The sequence below is a fragment of the Macrotis lagotis genome, chromosome 1 (genome assembly GCF_037893015.1).
Source record: "Macrotis lagotis isolate mMagLag1 chromosome 1, bilby.v1.9.chrom.fasta, whole genome shotgun sequence".
NCBI classification, from domain to species: domain Eukaryota; kingdom Metazoa; phylum Chordata; class Mammalia; order Peramelemorphia; family Peramelidae; genus Macrotis; species Macrotis lagotis.
The window spans coordinates 72,813,093-72,836,277 of NC_133658.1; the positions used below are offsets into that span (position 1 = coordinate 72,813,093).

General features: G+C 32.6%; 1 protein-coding gene across 1 annotated transcript in view; it reads left to right on the top strand.

The window, feature by feature from the left end:
- The first annotated feature begins 7,442 nt into the window (after positions 1–7,442).
- Positions 7,443–23,185, top strand: part of LOC141500222 (cadherin-8) — a 371,408-nt gene continuing 355,665 nt past the window's right edge. Inside the window, exon 1 of the mRNA XM_074203218.1 lies at positions 7,443–7,554. Coding sequence (XP_074059319.1) covers positions 7,542–7,554 — 13 coding nt within the window. The 5' untranslated portion in view covers positions 7,443–7,541. The remainder of the gene's footprint in view (positions 7,555–23,185) is intronic.

Sequence of the window (23,185 nt, forward strand, 5' to 3'; positions counted from 1 at the left end):
AGAGCTCGTTTTACTCTGGTCTGTGAGGATGCTGTGCTGTGGCTCTTTCCAACACCTGGTCCTGGTGAAACAGAACTTTCCTGTGGATTTTCTAAGTTGTCTTGGACTGAGAAATTGTATCACTCCATCTTTCTGTGGTTTCAGCCCCTCAAATTTTGGCTAGAGTCATCATTTGACAGCTTTTGGAGTTTTGGGGGGAATGAGTTTCTGGGAATTCCTGCCTTCATGCCACTCTACCACCAAAAATCCATATTTCTACAACAATTTTATCACTGCTAATTATTCTTCTTATAAGATCCTTGTGGGGTAGGTAGCAAGAGAAATGCTATTCTAATTTAGAGTGGATAAAACTAAGACTCAGGAAAATGACTTGTTAATGGTCACAGAGCTACAAAATGGCAGAACCAGGATTGAAATTCAAGTTCTTCCTGATTCCAGATCCAATACTTTTTCTAGTATATCACATCCAGAGGTTTGCAGAATTCTGTCCTAACAATGATGTTTTAGGATTCCATAAATACTTGTTTAATACTGATTTTAAGCAAGTGAAGCTGTTTCAGGTTGTGTTAATCACTGTTAAACTCTGTTACCTTTCATAATGATCCTGATTCTCTCTACTGCCTGAGGCCTTTCATAGTAGATATTTAAGCATTTAGAGAGACATTACAATAGTGTCATTGGGAATATTGTGTATAGAGAGCTATATATTTGGGGGCCATACTAAGAGTCAGATCTCCACCGTTTGAAAGGTGACCTGTCCCCCACCTTTGTGAATGGAGGGAGGTGGGAATAGGAGTAGGAGGCACAAACAAGTCTAGACGGGTCTATTCAAATCTAGCTTCTATTTACCATCATGCTTGCTAGTAAATTGAACACTTAGGGACCATTAAATGCTTCAGGCCACTAGGGTACCATTTGGTATATCACGGCTGCAGAACATTAAATTTTGTTCTCAGGATTCCTTTATAGCTTTGTGCAAAAGAGAAATAGGTGGCTAGGAAGAAACTTTGAGTGGCCTTTGGTGTGGTAGTCCGGGTATATAACCATATAATCATGGGCCATGATTAGTCCTCAAAAGAGAAGTCTATGGGGTGATTGTTCCATTTAAATGCAGTGACTCACATAGATTCCCAACAGAGGTCCATCTAGTATACTGATTAAGTCCCATAGTGATCCTCCATGATAGATCATCACATGCCTTAAACAAAGGGTAGAATCCCACAAACTATTGGGTGAATTCAGAGCTATAACTAGTATTTCTGTTAGAGGGGGATGGCAGAATGAGTAAACACAAAGTTAAGGAATGAACACATGAGCTTGGTCATCACCATGATTGATGATGCAAAACAATCAGTAAACATAAATTCAGTTAGGGGAGCAGGTGTTATAACTTTAAAGATTTCTTTGACTTTGAGACACAAATATCTTGGGAGAGAAAGATCATGGGGTACATGATGGAGAGGACCAGTTTGAAGAGGAACTGAACTAGGATGAGACTACCCAAGATAGAAAGCATACTATTTAAAGTAATTAATATTGACAAGGTACTATCTTTAGTTGCTTTTTGCCTATTAAAAAAATTAAGTACTCTCTGTAATCCTTAATTTTGTGTCTCCCTCTAAAGTCCAGTTTCTCCTTAGTTATATCTTTGGATGATTTGGGGTATCAGTTTTAAAAATTGAGATCTTTTCCTTTAACATTATCATTTCCAAAGATTTCATTCTCTCTCCCTTATCCAAAAATCATCCTTTATAATAGAAAATAAGAAAGCAAAGGAAAAACTCAAATTCAGTAAAACTAATCAGCATATTGGACAAAATCTGACAGTCTGTGAAATGTTCTGCATCCATACGTTACCACCTGTACAAGGCAAGGAGTGATATGTAGTTTCACAGCTCTTTTTGAGGATCAAGTTTGGTCATTATAAAGATGTAGAATCAAGTTTTTTTGTTGTTATTATGCTGTTGTCCTGTTTTTTTCCATTTATTTCATGATGTAAATTATTTTCTTTCTCATACAAGCAAATTTATTTCATGCTTCCCATTCTTCTCTAAATTCTCCTTATTCATTATTTCCTACAATAGCTTATTATATTGGTAATAATTATAACTAGAATTTAATTAACACTTTAAAATTTGCAAAGCACTTTAAACGTGTGATTGCATTTGATCTTCACAACCAACTTGTGAAGGTGGTGCTATTATTATTTCCAATTAAAAGATGTAGAAACTGGGCTTGAGAGAGTTAAAAGGAAGTTCTTAAACATCCAGCTTACAGGAATCAAAGGTAGGTTTTGAACTTAGGTCTTCCTGAACTGTAAATCCAGTGCTCAAGTATCTTGTTTAGCTATTTTACAATTCATTATCATTTACTTTGTTTCCTAGTCTCTGCTTCTAAATAAAAAAATAGTTTCTACTATAAATACTTGGGTGCATAGAACACTAATTTTATTTTTGTTCTCCTTGTGATGTATGTCTAGCTGTGAGAACCCTGTGTTAAAAATTAAGAATTTTCTTAGCTCTCTGAACATTGAATCATTGTTATTGAAAATTTAGAATATTTTCTATCTTCTCTTTTTTTAATTTTAATTAATTTCTTTTTCCAACTATATGCAAAGATAATTTTTAAAATTCATTGTTTTGGTAAAATTTTGAGTTTGACATTTTCCTCATTCCTTACCTTTCCTCTCCCACCTTGATAAATGAATAATAAGATATGTTATATATATCTAACAATGTTAAATATATTTCCCTATAAGTCATGTTGTAAAAGAAACATCAGAACAAAAGAGAAAATAAACCATTAGGGGGAAAATTAAAAAATCAAAATTGAAAAATTGAAAATAATATGCTTTGATCTGCATTCAGTAGTTTTTTTTCTCTGAATGTGGATAGTATGTTCAATACAATTCCTTTGATCATAGTAGTGCTGAGAAGAGTTAAGCCTATCATAGTTATTCATCATAATATGTTAACGTAAATGTGTTCAATATTCTCCTAGTTCTGTTCTCTTCACTCAGCTCTAAGTTTTTCTGAAATCTACCACCTCATGAGTTCCTGAAGAACCAAACAATAGTACTCCATCATATTCATATACCACAATTTGTTCGGCCGTTCCCCAATTGATGGGTATCCCCTCAATTTCCAATTCTTTGCCACTGCAAAAATAGATGTTATGAATATTTTTTTGTACATGTGAATGTTTTCCCCTTTTTTTATGATCTCTTTGGGGAGACATTAACTTTCCATTTGGCTTTTCAGTATTTGTGTCAGCTTTGGCCATTTCATACTATCCCCTTTTTCACTATTCTATTTTTTCAATATCTCTAATTTTACCCTTGTAGCTCACTCAGCTTGAAAGCAGCTGGTTCTTAAGAGTTGCTTAGAGGCATTTTTAAGTTTTGATGTTCATTTTCTTTTCTGCTTTGCTGGATGAGTACCAGGTTCAACTCCAGACTCAGCCATTAATTAGTTCCATAACTCGCTATGTCATTCATTTTAATTTCTCCATCTATCCATTGAGATAACAATCCTTGTCCAAACTATCTCTCAAAGTTAGAAACTGCAGCAAAAGAGCTGTATAAGGAACACAGCACTAAGAGATAATGTATGTTTAAATCCTTCGTATGACACTTACTAACCCTTGACAAGTTTTTTAATCTCTCCTGATCTTACTTTTCTCTTTTGTTTTCTTCTGGTTGTCAATATTCTGTTTTCCCTTTCCATTTATTTCATAAAGATAATGGTGTAAACCTCAAAAATCCAAAGACACATTATATAGTGAGACAATGTATCATGTAAGCTTTCAATTCTTATAACAATTTATGCCAAATTATTAAATGCTTAAGAAATGTCACACCTTATTGGTATTGATCATATTGTCAGGGAAAGAACCTTGATACAATAGAGTGCTAGACTTGTGTGCTAGAGTCACTAAGACCAAGGTTTTAGTTCTTTTGCCCCAAAAGGCTGTGTGATCATGGACAATTTAACTTACCTCTCAGTTCCCCTAAGCAGTTTTCTGAGCTTATAAATTACAGTCAAATTGAGTAGTAGAATTTAATATTGTAGAAATTACAATGATATCCCAATTTCAGATTGAAAAAATATTTTCTTTGAATGATGATGATGATGATGATGATAATTATAAATACTGTTAACCCAAAGAACCACTCTATTCCGGTCTCTCTTTTTATTAAAAGTCTCTCCTTTCCATTGCTTATAAATCATATTAATTCAGTTCTTGGGGATATGGTTATGGAATTCAAGATGATTTAGGAAATTTTAAATATTTGTAATCCAAGGGCACTATGTCCCTAAAAAGCCATGAATTTGCATCATTGGAATCAATCTTGGTGAGATTGGGGGGGGGGGTGACTAAGCTAAAAGTTGGAGGAGCATACTCAGATTAGTAATAACTGATATGTACATAGTGGAAAGTAATGGGAAGAGAGGTTTCTAGGGAGACCTTAGTTGTTTAGGCAAGATCACAACTTCCTGCACAAGTTTTTCTTTTTATAAGGAAACTAGATAAATGGATACTAAACTATTTGTTATACCAATAATAATAACCCCACAAAAATAATAGCACTTTAAATTTTGAAGAGTACTTTACTCATTGGATAGAGTGCTGAACTTGGAGACATTAGAGAATCATCTTCCTGAGTTCAAATTTATTCTCAGACACTTACCAGCTATATGACCTTGAGCAAGCCACTTAACACTGTTTGTCTTAGTTTCCTCCTCTGTAAAATGAGCTAGAGAAGAAAACTGCAGATCATTCCTACATCTTTGCCAAAAACTCCAAATGGGATCTTAGAGTCAGACATAACTGAAAAGCAACTGAACAACTTACTTTCATTATCCTATTAGAGGTATAAATTAAAGATATTACTGTGTCCATTTTCTAATGAGAACATTGAGATTATAGAGGTTAAATAAATTGCCTATAGTTACATAGCTAGAAAGAATCAGGAGTGGGTCATTAGGATACCATTTAGTGTATCACATTAAAGTTAAAACCTATCTTCTTTATACCAAGTTCAACACTTTATATGTTATAACACACTATCTCTTTTTAATTTTTGGAATAAAAACAAGTGTGTAAATGAATAAATCATATGAATTATATTGACATAGAAAATGTATAGAAAATTGTTTTCAGAGTGTTTTAAGTTTTCACAGTTTGATTTTTTAAACACACCAATTTATTATTTGTTTCTTGTTGACATTATTTTCTTTTTAAATTTTGAGTTCCAAATTCTTTCCCTTAAATATGTTATCAGGGGCGGCTAGGTGGCATAGTGGATAAAGCACTGGCCTTGGAGTCAGGAGTACCTGGGTTCAAATCCAGTCTCAGATACTTAATAATTACCTAGCTGTGTGGCCTTGGGCAACCCACTTAGCCCCATTTGCCTTGCAAAAACGTAAAAAAATATGTTATCAATTCTTCATGTGAAATCATGTAAAACATATTTCCATATTAGCTATATTTTGGGAAAAGGTAAGAAAAATAAAGTGAAAGAATATACTTCATCAATCCTCTCTATGGAGATGGGTAGCATTTTTTTTCATCCTGAGTTCTTTGGAATTGTTTGGGATCATTGTATTGATCAGAGCACAACATTGCAGCTACTTTCATGGTATTATCAAGCACAATCTGTTCTTTTTTAGGTAAGAAATGATTTGCAAATCTTAAGATGGCAGAAAATGTATTTGAAATTATTTGATTCCCTATCCCAACCTACCTTCTCTTCCCATCCCACTTCCAAAAATATTGAGCCAAAAAGCTTAAAGCGACCATTTGTACAGTCTTCCAAGTTAAAATTTTGTGACATAGGAAGCAAAATGTCACACACAGCATTATTTTGACATAGTCCTACTTCAGAATTATTCACAGGTATCACCTCTCAAGGGTTTCAGTTTTCGTAATTCTGATTGAGATTTTTGATATCATAGCACTTGAGATCTAAATTGAGTTTCAAAACTAACATCTCCAAATCAGAACAGTGACAGATAGATATGGTTGAAAGATTCGGAGATAATAGTCCATCCTCTCTAGCATCACCAAGAAAAATTCAAATGAACCCCAAAGCAATTTAAATTTCTCAGTTGTTACTAGGAGGCTTCTAGTATATTAATCAGTACCCTAAACTATTTTTATGTAATAAGAATGTCTTGCATATGAATGGAAACCCTCCATTAGTGATATATTATTCAAATTCTCTTTTTAATAAAAATGCTAATGGACACGTTAAGTATGTACATAAATTAAAATGATCACAAATTAGGATTAATATCATATTAAATGAATTATAATCCCATACTCATTAAGATAAGGTAACATTTCAATATTTGTTCTTGTTAATAAATTTAATGCAATAAAAGAAAAGAATACATTTTAAGATTCAATAAATATTTGATGTAACCTGATCATTGAGTTTAAGGGGGGAAAAAAACTTCAAATAACACATACTAGAATATATCTGGAGTTTTTCTTTGTTATTTAGATAAACCTTTCTTATTATTTATTGAAGTCCTTAACAAAATTTCAAATGACAAAGGAAAAAAAGCCTGTTTGGAATATAAAAAGGAACCCTGAGGGAAGGTTGTATTTTGAATTTTTAGAATCTTCCATACAGTATTTTTGTTTCTTTTCTTGTTTAGGTTTTGAATGCCAGATTAAGAAAAGTTTAGTTGTATTAACTAGTTAAATAACTGAAGTGAACACTTTATATGTGTATTTGAACAACAGTTTCATTTACTAACATTTTATGGAGACAACCTTTTGCTATAGTACCCAGTGGAATTTTGTGCTGTTGCCTTTCTTCATGTTTTCAAGAGTGGCAAGTGAAAGTGATCATTAAAAAAGCAGGACTTGGTAAAAGTCAGATCAGAAATGAAAATGTGAGAAACTGTGATCTAATCATTTAATCAACTATTTGAATGGGATGCTTATTCTTCAAAAAACATTCATATTTAAGGAGAAAATTATATATATATATATATATATGAATATATATATATATATATATTAACTGCTTTTTAAATAAACAGACTCATTAGGTACTGATGATTACACTCCACTTTGATTAGTATGCATATAAATGCATGGCCTCTGTACATTACAACTGAGATAGGGATTACAGAAACTGAGATTAAGTTACAAAAAGGATAACTGAAGAAATGCATGATTAAATTGCCACAGAGCAAGGTAGGATGATGCTTCCTCACTAAAAAAATACTAATTTGTTATTTTAGCTCCACACTGACTTGGATCCTGGAAGCAAAAAAATCAAGTACATTCTATCGGGAGATGGAGCTGGGACTATCTTTCAGATCAATGACATAACAGGAGATATTCATGCTATAAAAAGACTTGACCGTGAGGAAAAAGCTGAATACACGCTAACAGCTCAAGCAGTCGATTGGGAAACAAACAAACCTCTGGAGCCTCCTTCAGAATTCATTATTAAAGTTCAAGACATCAATGACAATGCACCGGAGTTTCTTAATGGACCATATCATGCTACTGTTCCAGAGATGTCCATTTTGGGTATGTATGCATAGAAATACAAAAGACTATTAAAAGTCACTCATTAAAATAGCATCTTGCATCAGTGTGGGTTTGTTGATGAATAAAATATATTTATGACTGTCTTCTTCACATTTGCATTTTCAAGTTCCCTTTTTTTTGGCCCAAGTTCCATTGGCAGCACAATAGCTTTAGTCCTCCATTAATAGAAGCTGACTAACAATTATATTAAAATATCTCTCCTGACACAACAATACTTCAATTGACTGAATTTATATTCTATTCATGATGGTGTAGTTAGAGTATTGTTACTGAGGAGGATTTATCAAGATTTGTTCCAACATGCTAGGCTAATCCTATTGATATTTGCTTGCTGGTTAATTATTTGTTTGTTTATATTCACATGCAGATGTAGTTCTTACACACTTGGAGAAAAAGTCTACATTGAACTGTCATAATCCAAAAACAGGAACTGAGCTGGAAACTAGACACTGGAAAATAGATTAGTAAATTAAAAGTGACTTTAGTGAAGTCACTATATAAACTATTTTGTGAACATCTTATATATTATTTTAACTTGAGTTCAAAATGTCAAGCCAATTTAAGTCCAAAAGTCAAATTAAAGGGAATCATTTTAGATATATATATATAATAATAGAATCTATTGATATCAAAAGTCATTCATATTAAAAATGACAACTAATCATAATATAGAATAAATAGCATAATTGTAGTACTCCCTTAATAAGTGAAAGCAAAGTAATAATAGGTATTTAAATCAATTTCACTGAACAAATTTTTATAATCTACATAGTCCCATGTTAATTCATGGAATTACAAATATGGACATGATATAACATAGGTATTGTTACAGAAGCAGTGTATTTGGGACAAAGGAAAGGTATATAATACATTTAGTAAGAGACATAAACCTCCATTCAGAGGTTCAAGGAAGTCTACATGGAGGAGGCATAAAAATTGCATCCTGAAGGATCATAATAGTCTCAAAAAAAGCAAAGGTAGGAAAAGTCAGAAGAAATAAATATGGAATATGAGTGTGCCTAGAACATAAAATACTAAAGGGGGCATGCATAATATACAATAAGAAGGGAAAGGGAGTTTAGCACCATATTATACATTGTAAGTATGATATTTAGTATCAAAAAGAATTTGATTGGTAGAAAATGGAAAATTCCAGATGATATTTGAGTCAAAGTGTGACATGGACAAAATGATACATTGGAATTTCACCAATCAAATAAGATGCAATCAGTAATTTATTCATTTCCTATTGCCTTGGCAATTAAAGTTTGGTTTTATGTGGGTGGAAGGAATAGAAATATCACAAAGAACATTAATCTCTAGATATCTACAGTTTATTTGTGGAACCTAGGCTTTGAATGTGAAATGATTATTGATGATACATAATATTCTAAGGATATAATGGCACCATAATTAACACTAATCATGCTTTTTTATATATACATTATACATATGTAATTTGTGTACATGCATATATGTTTGTGCAATAAGTATTCAGTTATAAAGTTTCCTTTTTGGTCTACTTCCTAAATTTGAGGCACTTTTCATTTTTTCTCAATGTAGCTAGAGTGAGAAAACTTGAATAAATGAAAAGTTGGAGTCGACACTAATCCCATTTGTGAATCTGATTTTTTCTCTTTTGTTCCTTCTCCATTTTGGGTCCAAGAACAGATCTCTTTAAAAGAGATTTCTAATAGCCCTCTATGGATCAGGATGCAACTTAGCAGAATAATCTTTACTGGACAGGTATAGTTGACATTGCTAACAGTCATAGTTCTGGTAACAGCAAACAAGAAGCAAGGAGTAATTCAAGTGAGACAACAAACTTTCTCTTCTTAAAAAATTGTCAGACAGTGACCAGAAATAGGAAGTAAGTCCCAAATATGCAAACAAAACTCGGAGATCAATATGCAAAGGGCAAAGCTGGCAAGTTCAGTGTGAGGTCAGATCTAAATCGAATAATTAAACATCAGGTAGATTTGAGAGCAGAAAAAAAATGTACATATGTGTTTGTATGTATCTGCAATTTCACATTTAATTTGCATAATGTGGTAGCTAACAATGTCCCCAGCATTTGGAGCTAACCCCTACTCCCTAGAAATTCCAAAACAAAATTCAGTTGAGGCCACCTCCTTTTAAATAGTAGACTTTGCCTCCCCCCAAAATAACTTTCTTCTTATGCAAATACATAAACCTTGAGAAGCTTGCTATTTGAACCTCAGTTTCTCTATGAATAAGATAAGAGTCTTTACCTAAAATCTTTGCTATCTATAGATATTTTTGGTTTTTAAGGTAATAATTTCAGTTTCCAAATAAGAAAGCTGAAGCTTGTGGATCTGGCAATTGATTTTGAGAAATAGAAGAAAAAAAGTGTATGCTGAGAGCAAAATTAAAATAACGCTAAAGAAGGAGCTCAATGTTGACCGAAAGGAGGGCATAATAGAGGCAGCTGGCATGGTGATTCTATATAATTTGAAAACTAGCAAGGTTCTTAGAGATTATATACTACAGTTCTGTTGCTGTTATTGTTGTTGTTCTAACAGATGAGGAAACCATGAAAGTTAAGTGACTTGTTCAAAGTTTCATGTGCAGCAGATGGCAAAGGCAAGAGTTAAAGTCAAATCTTCAGACTCAAAATCCAATTTACCATTTTACTACCCCAAATGAAGCCTCAGAAGCTACAGGTAGTACTTAACTTATTGTTCAGGCCCTCATGATTTAAATATATATTGATTAAATTGCTTTAAAGATTGGTTAAATATTTTTCATATTTTGGAAAATAAATCTTCATGGAAAGCCTGTTTTTAATAGCATGATTTAATAGCATAAACTAATGCTGGGTGAATCCAATGAATACATACAATAAACATTCATGGAAAGAAGAAAGATGTATGTGAATTTTAAGGGACTTGTATTCCCAAGAAAGGATTTTGAAAACAAAGAAATAACAATGATGGTTGCATTATTTTATTCGATGACTTATTTTTATTTTTATTTTATTTGTTTATAAACAGTTGGTTAAATGACTTGCCCAGGATCATACAACTAGTAAGTGAATGAGGCCACATTTGAACTCAAGTCTTCCTAACTCTATCCCAAATGACTTCTTAATATAAGAATTAATAAATAAAAATATTTTACAAATAATATTTTTGTTGTTGTTCAGTCACATCTGATTCAGGTATTTCTTGACAAAACCTGGAAATGGCTTGACATTTCCTTCTTCAGATAATTTTACAAATTAAGAAACTGAGGTAAACATGACTGAGTGTCCTACCCAGAGCCACACAACTTATTAGTGTTTGAAATAGAATTTGAATTCATATCTTCCTGACTCCAGTTCCCATGTTCTATCTACTGTGCCACCTGGCTGCTAATATATACAATTTTGTCTAAATTCTTACTTTTTTGAAATCCTTCTACTATAATGAATTTTTAGTTCTCTTTTAATTTTTCAGAAATTTCACATTCCTTGTAATCTCTGAGGCTGTAAATATAAGCTAAACAAATAAGCTAATAAACAGAAACATAAGTCAGGCATATTTAATTTTAGAGGAGCTTAAGCTGGGCATAAGAATTAAAGTTTTTCAGGTTCTCTCTGACCTGTACAAACATTATCACAACCACATCTGTTATTTCAATCATGGTAATACAGATCAAAAAATCACTATTTTGCTAATAAATAAAAATTATAACTTTAATTTCTCATGTAGGTGAATATGATGCTAAATGTCAATGACTATAATATTTTCCCTATCCCTCTTCTCTCTCCTCCTCTTTCTTTTTTCACTTTCTCATCTTCTCCCATCTTTCCCTTTCATTTTTCCTTATTCCTTCCTTCTCAACATAAAGCTAATTTTTGCACCATAATTCCTAGGGATGCCAAGTGAATTCATATACTTTTACTTCAATGAAAAATCAAGAATAATTCTAATTGTAAAAATTAACAATATCAAATTGAAATAAACCTGATTTCTAACAATTTTCCATAGCTTATGAACTCTCAGGACATATATATATATATATATATATATATATATATATATATATATGCCTATATTGCCTAAACAACAGCTGAACAGTTTTAGAAATACATTTAAAAGACACAAATTTCATGGAAGAAAGTTATAGCAGGATCATTTAAAGAAATACTGTACAGTAAAATCATTTATTTTGTGCAGTCTTCTTTGTAATTAATTGTTGAGGAAAGGTACTGGTATAGCAGAGTTGGATTTTATTTTTTAATTATGTTTTCCCCAGATTTATTATCTACCAGTCACTCCAAATGAAATTGGTATATGCATCTTCAACTCCAATGTCACTTCCTTTCACCAAAAATTGGTTTAAGATGTTAATCACTTTTTAATTATACAGTCACATAGATGTAATGTGGATTTGTTTTAGATGTATTTTTTTTCCAGTTACTACTAAACTAAACCAACTAAGCACACAAACAAAAAAGTCTTCTCAATCCATAACAAAATAAAATGGGCAAAAAATGTTTCTGCTAAATTAAATTAGTTAAGACTCATGAAATAGAGACTTAAAGTTTGCTTCCTTACTTTATAGTCTCTTCTCATTAATTTATAAGGTCTCTGAGGTCAGAGACATCACATTTTCTCATTGAGATGGTGTATATAGAATAAAGGACACAAGACTTCTAAATGAAAAAATATGATTTGAATTTTGGTTTGTATGCTAACTATATGAATGAATGAATGAAAAGAATGGCTGGATGAAAAATTATTTGCTAAGAACTTAGTTCCAAGCACCCTGCTAAGTAGAAGAGGTACACATACAATAAGCAAGACTATGCATTGCTCTGAAAGGTGGAAGGTCTGTGATCACATCAATGTGGGTGTTCCTTCAAAAGTGCAGGTCATTATCTGTTCACCACTAAACTAGAATGTGAAATATTTTGTCAATCTGAAAATGCCATTGCATACTTACAATACTTGTTTGATGTGGTTATTTGAGCTGCTCTTGAGATTGTATTATAAAAGAAAACTCCCCAAAATGAAACTCTATATAATAATGCATATCAACAGCACTTCTACAACTTTTAGTCTTTGGGAGTTCACTCAGACACTAGGAGAACTTAGCTGACACGATGCATCACAGGCAAGACTTGAGGTCATAACTTTTTTTTTTTTTTAGTTTTTGCAAGGCAATGGGGTTAAGTGGCTTGCCCAAGGCCACACAGCTAGGTCATTATTAAGTGTCTGAGGCCAGATTTGAACTCAGGTACTCCTGACTCCAAGGCCAGTACTGTATCCACTGTGCCACCTAGCCACCCTGAGGTCATAACTTCTTAAATTAGTTCTCCATTCATGACTTCTATCTCAATGTTGTTATAACTTTTTAAAAAATTGAATGCCTATATTCTTCTACAAATCCTCTCCCCTAAATCTCTTGACATTGGATAGAAACTAGTGAAAAATGAGAGTTGTCACGAGTTGTCCCTTGCTTTTCACTAGATAAATATGCCTTTTCAAATTGCCTATAAAATTAATTGTTGTAAATAGGTTACAGACTCCTCCTAGAACCTTTCTTGATTTGTTCTTTAAATGACACATAACTTTACTTCTTTGGAGAATGTCTTTGTTCATAGTTCATTGATGACTAGAAGAAAAATGTCAATGTTAGGAATGTGTACCTTTATTTCAGGGAAACATTTGCATTCATTAACATCACTTCATAGGTCCACAAAGGCTCTCTGGCCTGGACTCCTCCTGCTGTTCAAATTTGGACCCAGATTCGTTATCCAGATGTAGGATCTGTCCAAGAGACATGTACTAATGAAGCAGCTCTATAGGCTGTCTGTCCAGCTCAACAGGCATTCTTCATCCACTTGAGCTTTTCTATGGTAATAATTAAACTTAACTCTGTTTGAATAATTACATACCTTATTTAGGAGACTTGATAATGTTTGGTGCTTGACATAAGCAGTGTGGTGTTACAAGATAATAGGAACATAGAGAGTATCTCACCATTGAAAGCAAATTATATTCTTTTTTGAACTTTGTGCTAACCAGAATCTTTGGAAGATGCAAATTCCATTCATCAACATGGGAGACACTCATTATAATTTAATAAATGCTTGTAGAATTGACTCAAGTTGACTAATTTCTGAATTCTCAAACATATATGCATAGTTCAATTACTCTAATAACAAGATACGGTTCAGTATAGCTAAGGAATTGGATGAGAGGGTGTTTTTGTGATTGTTCGTTTTAATGTGCTTTTCCTACAGCCATAACCAGAAATCATTGCTATTTAATTTTATTCTAAAACTTAGTTATTCCCATTGCCATCACTGAAAAAACTGAAATATTTAATGATGAGTCCAGGACAGCATCTTTAAAATAATAGCTATGAGTGTCAATTAACAGCTAGGTTTGGAGTAGAAGATATGATGTCACTTTGACTCCTCTCAACTACTACTCAGTAACAATGTGATCATTAAAAATACAACTTTTATCTAAAGTGGGGGGATTTGGGGGGATGTTCTGGTCAGTGGGCCCTATAAAGCTTATGAAATCCTTTGACTTCACACTACCATGGCAACCCTAGACAGGATTTGAAATTCAATATATTTAGGAGATTTTTAGGGATGAATTAATTAAATATAGCAGGTTAATGATGTTATAAATATTCAAATGGCCCTTGACAGAATAAAAGATTTCCTATACCTTGTCTAAAGTGACAAAAACAATTGAGACAGGATTGCTGAAATTGTTGACCCCATCTTCATGTATAACAGAGTTTCTTGAGTACATGGCTCCTAAGTGATCTAATGTTAAATTTCTGAGAATTCATGAACTTGAATGAAACTTTATTTTCACCAATCTATAATTAAAAATTAGCATTTCCTTAAATTATTAATTTTAAATAAATTTTAATTTCAATTTTAAGCATTGAAAACTCAAACAAACCTGAAATATACATAACAGAAAAACAGACAGGAAAAAAGATAGAGTTAGAGACAAAGATACAGAAGCAGAGACAAATAGAGACATGGAAAGAATCACCTATAAAGGTATAGATCATTGGGACAATTTATGAGAACACAGAGTAGCCTATGGATAAAACATGAAGAAGGAATCTTATTCATTAAGGGGGAACTTTTAAATGGTCTTATCTACCTTATTCACTCTTTTATATTCCTCTTTTCTGAAATAACATGGCTTTCTCTTACTGTAGAAGATGTCATAATGCATTTAATGTGTAAGAGAGCAAAATCATTTGTTCTATAATAATTTTATTCTATGATTACATTAGTGGCATAGAAAATATCCATAGAATTAAAAATGGCTAGTTACAAATTTTGCTTCTAACATATTCTGGCTGTGTGTCTGAAAACAAATAAATTACTCTCTTGGTGACCCAATGAGTAGTAATGTGAGAAGATGGTAGTATGGTAGGACCTAGAGAAGTCAACTTCTTTGAAAACACCTTAATAAAGCTGTGAAATGTATTAAATTAACAAAATCATCTATAAATTCCTCTATCCAGTGCAGGACTAGGAAAAACATATTCCAAACTCAGAATGCTACAAAAGTCCTAAACATAGATCATCCAGGCTAGAAGGAAGAAATAGTGTGCAAAGCAGCTCCATCTCAATGCAGAATATCCCTAAATACCAAACAGAAAAGAGGTTCCAAGTACTGATTAAAACAGAGAAGTTCCATAACTTAGCCTGCAGTTAGAGACAGACCCAAATCAACATCTAAAGTAGGTAGGGTGAACCTTAAGTACAGGAGAAGGCAAATCCAAAAGATTCTTTCAGAAGGTAGTGTCTGATATTAGGCACTAGTTTCAGGACAAAGAAGGACTTTTAGCAATATTTAGAAGTAGAGAAGTAAAGTTTGAACCAAGCACAAGTTCCAGTCTGGAAACTGAAATTGAGGATATGAGTTAACAGAAGACAACACTAAATACAACGAAGAAGAATTTGGAATGAGAGATGACAAGTCAGTAAACTAAAAAAGAAGAGAGTGATTAACAAACAGTTAGTCTGTTTATAACAACCAACCAAACAAAAAGATACTTGGCTTCAAAGATTTTAAGTGTAACTGGAAGAAATGAAACAAGAAATATAAAATAGAATAGTCAGTAATAGGCAAAGACAATTCATAGAGATGATGAACTTTATCCTAGAAACAAATGTTCTGAAAATTAGGAAAAATACTCCATATCAATATATCTCTATCTCTATCTCTATCTCTATCTCTATCTCTATCTCTGTCTCTGTCTCTGTCTCTGTCTCTATATCTATTTATTCATATTCATGTTCTATACCTCACTTCATAACCTAGCCAAATGATAATTAAGCAATATTATTTATATACTTGTTATCTATATAACTGTTATTAGATCTTTCAAGGAATCTTTAAAATTATCATTTATGAATTGGACACAAGATTTTTTAAGGAAATCTTTAAGATGCTGTTTACCATATGAAACATGAGTTTGTATGTATGCCCTGCATATTAAATAAATTTAGTTACATGCATATGCAAATATATGTATGCATGTATATATGTCATATATATAAAACATATATACACATCTTATATTTTATACAACTTCCAGCAAATTTTGTTATTATTAAGATATGATTTATGGTGAAGTGCTACTTATGAAAGTTTGCATGTTTTCTAATGACACCTACATAACAGATCATTTCACTGCATGTATAAAAGGTTCCCTTCATTTTGAATATAGATGGGAAAACATATAAATTGATATTTGTGGATGTTCTTTCAATTTCCTATTAATAAGGTACAATGTTTTTCACTCCTTAGGTATATTCTCTTTTTAGATGTGTTTTGAATTTATTTGTATAACTATATATTATCTATGTCTGTCTATGAATTTATGTATCTGTCATCTATTTATCTATCTAAATATCTAGTTTTCTATTTTCTTGTTTAGAAGGTAAAAATGGCATTAGAGAAAGCATAGACAGGAAAAATAAGTAGTTAAGAAATAATAAATTAAGTAGGAAAACCTCCATGCTGAGGGCAAGAAAATTGTTTAAGTTTTGAGGGACAGAATCATAAGGTATCTGAAGGAGGGGAAGACACTAAAATATAGAAAAATCTTGAACTTGTTTTTAATAATAAAAATAAGTGATTGGAGTACAGCTATGAACCCTGACATTTAAGTCTTATTTTGCACTTAAAAAAGACAATTGTCTACATGCAAATAAGGAAGGTATTTTTGAAGAGAATATCAATAGGTCATAGACAAACTTTCACAAAAATATTCCACTGTAGGTCAAATCCTGGCCTCTACAAAATTGATTGGGAATTATAAAGAATAGAATTGCATTGTGCTTATAATTTGTTGGATATTTAATAAGACCTTTTTAAATAAAGCCCATCAAAATAATGGTTCTTTTCCTAAAGGTTTTTCTCCTAACCATCACCATGATTATTTGAGATTCCTTCAAAGATATACCAAGAGAGATGCTTTGCTCTATTAGCTTCCAACCAAAGAATAGGTGAAACATAAAATCTCATACAACTCCAAATATTCATGAAAGTTTTCAACCAGGATAGAGAAAATTAAGCCCAGATTCCAAGTTGAATAGTTGGATGATAAAACCCTCTAGATCGTGCATTTGTGGCAATGTAACATCAGATAGCATAGGCAGAAGCCACACAGAATGAGAAAGCACACATAATGCATTGAGGTTTTTCAAAAGGATGTTCAAATTGATGAATTTACAGATTTAGTTGAAGATAAATGTGTTCATATACATATATAGTAGGTAAATGTATATTATATATGCACCTATCTTTCTAAAGGTCCCACTCTTATCTATTCCTTTATTTTTATGATACATTCTCATATTGTTAGTGAAGCTTTAATCTTTAATAGCTTAAAGCCCTGTGTATGTGTATGTGTATATAATACATGAGTTCATATGTACACATCAATACATGTATATGTATGTATAAATTAATTTGATTATATAATACATTTCTATAATACATACATGTATATATTTCCATAGCCATTTATATGTATATACATATATATGTATATATATATATATATATACATGAACACATATATTATATTCACATATACATCTGTATTTAAAGGAAGTCTATATGGAAGTTACAGTTATAAGCCTCCATTATGGCATATTGTTTTAAAAATCAATCACAAATTGTCACTTCAACATCATCTAATCAATTCTATTAATATGTTCTCAATAAAATTGATTTCATTTATTAGGGCCCTCACATCATCTATTCAAAAAAGAATAGCTAACTTTTACAGAAGGATATTTCATGGCAAGATATGGTAAGAACAGAACAATAACTTATATCACCCCCAATAGGAATAGCTTCACATCAAATCATCTTGTTCCTTTAAAAAATGAATTTAGCCTTTTAAAGTAAGTGCTACATCCCATCAATTTTTTTTACAAGAATGACAGTCAATGGAAAAGACTTTGTAGAAGCTGACATATTGACTTAAAGATCAGTCCAAGAGTACGGTCCCAGTTCTCTGGGACAGCTGACTGACCACACTGTTTTTGGCCACAAACTCTTGTCATGGACTCAATCTTCAGATCTCTGGTGGCTCCCTCAATCATTTGAGTTCACAAGATCATAGCCTAGTTCATCTAGTTCATTCCATCTCTAATGATCAAGGAATGAACATATATTAAGTGCTTGCTCTGTGCCAAGCCCTCTGTCACATAAAGCAGAAAAATATATCAATTAGAGACAGAAACAATAGTAGGGTCATGTGTTCATGTGTTCATGTCAATACAAGTTTCAACTTATAGGTCCCTACTACTCTCCTAACTGAAGACTTATAGAATTACTGCCTTCACTTTTGAATATAGTTAGACACTAAAAGCACTAAATCATTGTGGTATTTTGTGCTCAGTTCTGATCAGGTGATAAGAAACTTGGAATAGTCAGAGAATATCTAAATGTTTTCTGGAGTATTCATCACAGAATATTTGTACATGGATACATGCATTTCTAAACACACATGCAAACATTATGCAATCTAAATCACCTATATAGATATATAGTATTTATGACCCAAGTGTTGGCATACATATAAATAAAGTGATTCTCCCCCAAGTTTCCCCAGAATCCAGAAGGGAGTTGGGGTCTCTTAGCTTTGCCTTTGTCTCATACCTCCACTGATTGTATTCCTTTAAACTTTATTGGTCCATTCACCCTAGGTCTTTCACCACATGACAGTTAGATTTGCCTCAATAAATATTCAAAACAGAATATTTGCTTCAAGAGTATGACCAGAACATTCTTTGCTCAGTGCCTCAGTGTCATAATCCCCTGCCCTATTTGAATCTTTGAAAAAGTTAAGTGAATTCATTTCACTTGATTAAATTGACTTAGCAAATACAAAGCATTATCACACTAAGCTCCAAGTCCAAAATATGTCCATGATTAAGCATTATCACACCAAGCTCCAAGTCCATAATGTGTCCCTGATTATGGGGTCTGGAACTTGGTTTATCAATGATTCCCTGTTGAATTGCTTGAATAAACTTGTATGGAAGCCTAGGCTCTAATGTCTCCAGAACTGGATATCTCAAAGTCTGGAACCCTATTCTCTATATCTAGAACTGAAAAGAGCAAATAAAAGAACAAAACCCAAAACCTGTGTTCTTGGGGACATCTGGCTTCAGGAAAGAGGTGAACCTCGGGCTCTTTCCTTTTACTTCATGGGATACTTGCTGTATTTAAACAAGCCCTTCACTCTTGGATACCACAAAAAACAGAGTGACTATGTCTTAGGCAAGCGTATATAAAGTCCTAACCAGTTTCAACATTGTGGTCAATGAAAAGAGGCAATACCAAAACATTTGGTAAGCCAATACAGAATGTCCTTGAATGTATCATACAGCCCTGTCCTCTTCCATGTGGATAATTCCATTTTAGATACTTATAACTGCTAAAAACATGTACAAATGGGGAGGCTAGTTGGCACAGAGTGTAGAACACCGGCCCTGCAGTCAGGAGTACCTGAGTTCAAATCCAGTTTCAGACACTTAATAATTACCTAGCTGTGTGACCTTGGGCAAGCCATTTAACCGAACTGCCTCGCAAAAAAAAAAACCCTAAAAAAATAAATAAAAATAAAAACATGTACAAGCACACAACTACATGTGTATGAATATACACATAAGTAAATCTATGGATAAAATATATTCAGCTATATTAATTACTACATCTACATCTATATCTATGTCTATGTCTATATCTACATCTTTGTCTACATCTATATTTGCATATTGATGTAGTTATATATCTATCTGAATGTATACATACACACAGGATATAGGACAGCTATAAATAGATATTTATTCTCCCATATGTTATAACAAATTGCAGTAAATATATAGCTATCAAACATTATTTAAAATTAGAATGTTTATTGGTCTAGCATTAAAAATTAACTAAGACCTACAAAATGTATAATTTTATGTATAATTTAAATCTTATGCACTCATGTTAAATGTTTAAATTAATTGGCTAATCATGACAATACTGTTCCAGATTTTGTTCAGCATATAGACAGAGCATTTTATGCCCAGATATTAAATTAAAATAGTAATTAAGTGGTTCAGTTTTCTGAGTTCTTTTAATTATTTTTCTTAGTCTTATCACACAAGTTCAATAGCCTAAAATATGCTTTCAGTTACATACTGTCTTAATCTCAACATATTTCTTTATTTTAATTTAGAGTTTATGATTCCATTCCAGTCAGTGGTCTAGAATTCAAATGAACCCAGTAGCACTGAATAGAATTTTAAAAAGAGCTGTAAAATTGAAAAAGAAAAAAAGAAACTTGATGGATTTTGATTATATTTTTTGTCTCATTTGATTCAGAGAGACTTGAATGAAATTGAAATTCTTGGGGAAAACATGGGTGGGAAATCATGTGGATTGAAATAAACACTCTCAAAAGGAAACCAGCTGGCTTCATGTTGTTCTACCTGATTTGAATGGCTATAATATGTGTGGTTCACAAATTCTAAGATAGGGTGCAGAGAGAAGTATCCATTCTGCTTTAAGAAGATAACATTACATTCTAAGAAAGTTTATGTGAATTTAAATAATAATGATATGGGTATCTGACAGCTTTTGAATAAAAATAGAAATAAAATACTACATAAAATACTACATTTGGTTAAAATCACTTTAATAAGCTGAATATGAGAATGTGTATCTTGATAATGTCTATCTGGAAAAGACCAGTTTTTTAGTGTTCTACAAACTTAATGAATCTATAGTACAACATTACAGACTAAAAACAAAAACAACATAATGGAATCTTAAAGGACCTGGACTGAAGCAAAGTATTCAGAATGAAGGAGGTTATAGACCTACTGACCTCTGTCAGTAAGGTCATATATAAAAGACCCACCTAGAACAAACTATCAAAGATAATTGGAGAATTTAAAACTAGAACATTTGGGGTTGTTTAACTTCAAGAAGAGGTTTACTGAGAATAAGATTTGTTTATATGAGATTGGTATTATGTTTGTCCTTCCTTCTTGAAGAAGATCTTGACATCAGGCACGTGATGCCATGAGAAGCACATAAATTGTGTGTCACCAACCTCACTTTCTCCTTCAGGGTCATCTGGGTCCAGTGGCCAGATATGAATCAGTATAACTGGATGTGAGGCAATAAGGGTAAAGTAACTTGCCCAAGGTCACACAGCTAGTAAGTGGCAAGAGTCTGAGGCTGAATCCGAACTCCTTACCTCCTAACTCTTAAAACCAGTGCTTTATTCACTTAAAAGAGCGATGAACTTGTTCTTGATTCCAGTGGAAAGATTCCATTATACGGGATGTGTGTTTGTGTGTGTGTGTGTGTGTGTGTGTGTGTGTGTGAGTGTGTGTGTGTGTGTAAAAGAGCCAGAAAGACAGACAGACAGAAAGAGAGAGAGAGAGAGAGAGAGAGAGAGAGAGAGAGAGAGAGAGAGAGAAAGAGACAGAGAGACAGAGACAGAGAGACAGAGAAGAGGAAAAAGGAGAGAAAGAGAAAGAAAATAAGGAAAAGGAGAAGATGAAGAATTGAAAGAGAAAACAAATAAGAAAAAAGAGGATGAAGAAGAATTTTGATTCAATATATTATAATCCTATATATAAGTGGAAAACCAAAGATTAAGTAATTTTCCTAATTGTGGAAGACTTATTTGTGTTCAAACTTACTTGCAGTATCTGTATAGAATTTTTATGTTTGGTTTTCCCCTTGTACCCTAGGTGTGTACAAGATGTACATTTTCTAGAGGAAATTTTCTTGAAGTTTTCTGGGGTATTAGTTGGTAGGCAATGTTTGTGATGGTGTGAGATAAAAGAATTATAGAATAAATGAGGCTTAAAATTTAAAAGTACTTAGAATAATATTTAAGAGCACATTCTGAGATAACTAACCCAATTCTTGTTTGAGATGAGTTGGAGTCCCTTAACATGTATACAATTTTTCCTTGGGATTTTAAGAATACTACTAAGTAATTAAAGAATTTTCCTTTCTATTGATACAGCTCATGAGAACTCAGAAATAAATTTTCCACCATGATCATGAGTGTATTTTCATTAGTTATTCTGTCTTATTTGACTTTTATTAAGGCATAACTATTAATATGATACAGTTGGAATAATTTACACAAGCATCCCCTCAATAGTCAATGCCACACATTTCCACAAATTTATAGAGTCCAATGAAAAATGGGCTTAAGTTTAGAAAACATATTTCCATTAATTCTACCTTATGAATATTGTATCTTTTCTAGGTTCCTTAGGGAGTCATGAATCAGTGTCTTGTCTGTTTTTAGTTTCTGGTGTCAACAAGACTGACAGCTATTTCGAAGATTTTATGATTCTAAAGAGAGGATGGAAGTTCTATGGGACTCTGATTGTCCTCCACTCTAGCTCCAGCAGGTGGTAGTGACTAATACATAAATTAATATATTCTCCTTCCTGTCCCCTAATCACCAATGACTTTTCAGATTGTTTAGTTGTAATGCTCCCTCCTACGGAGAGTGGAATCTTTGTATATCTCAGTTTTGTATTGGTTCGCTATTTTAAAGAAGAGCTTTGAGACATGGCTTTTTCCTCAGCCAATCTGTTCTTTCTTCCAGTAAACATTATTCTAATTTACCCAGTGGTTCAACAGAGACAGCTAAATTGATTATGGGTTTTTCATACTTAGTTGGAATGCCTTTGATTGATTCATTTCAATTGGGCAAGTTCTCACCTGATTAGGGGGCTAGAGTATAGCATTTTATCACCTACTTTAGGTGGAATGGAATAATTTGGTTGATTTACTCAATTGATTCTACTCTTATAATAGCAGGCTGCAGTTGGAAGGGACTTTCAAAATCATTCAGTCCAATGCATACTTGAGCAGAAATCTTTTACAGCACCACTCACAAGCAGTTCATGAGCCTTTACTTGACAGTCTCCACTAAAGGGAATTCTGAGGAAACATATTCTATTTCTGTAGTGTTCTAATTTTTAACACATTTTTGTTTATATCAATTTGAAATTTTCCTCATTATAGTTCTTTCAACTGTTCCTAATTCTCACCTTTTGAGA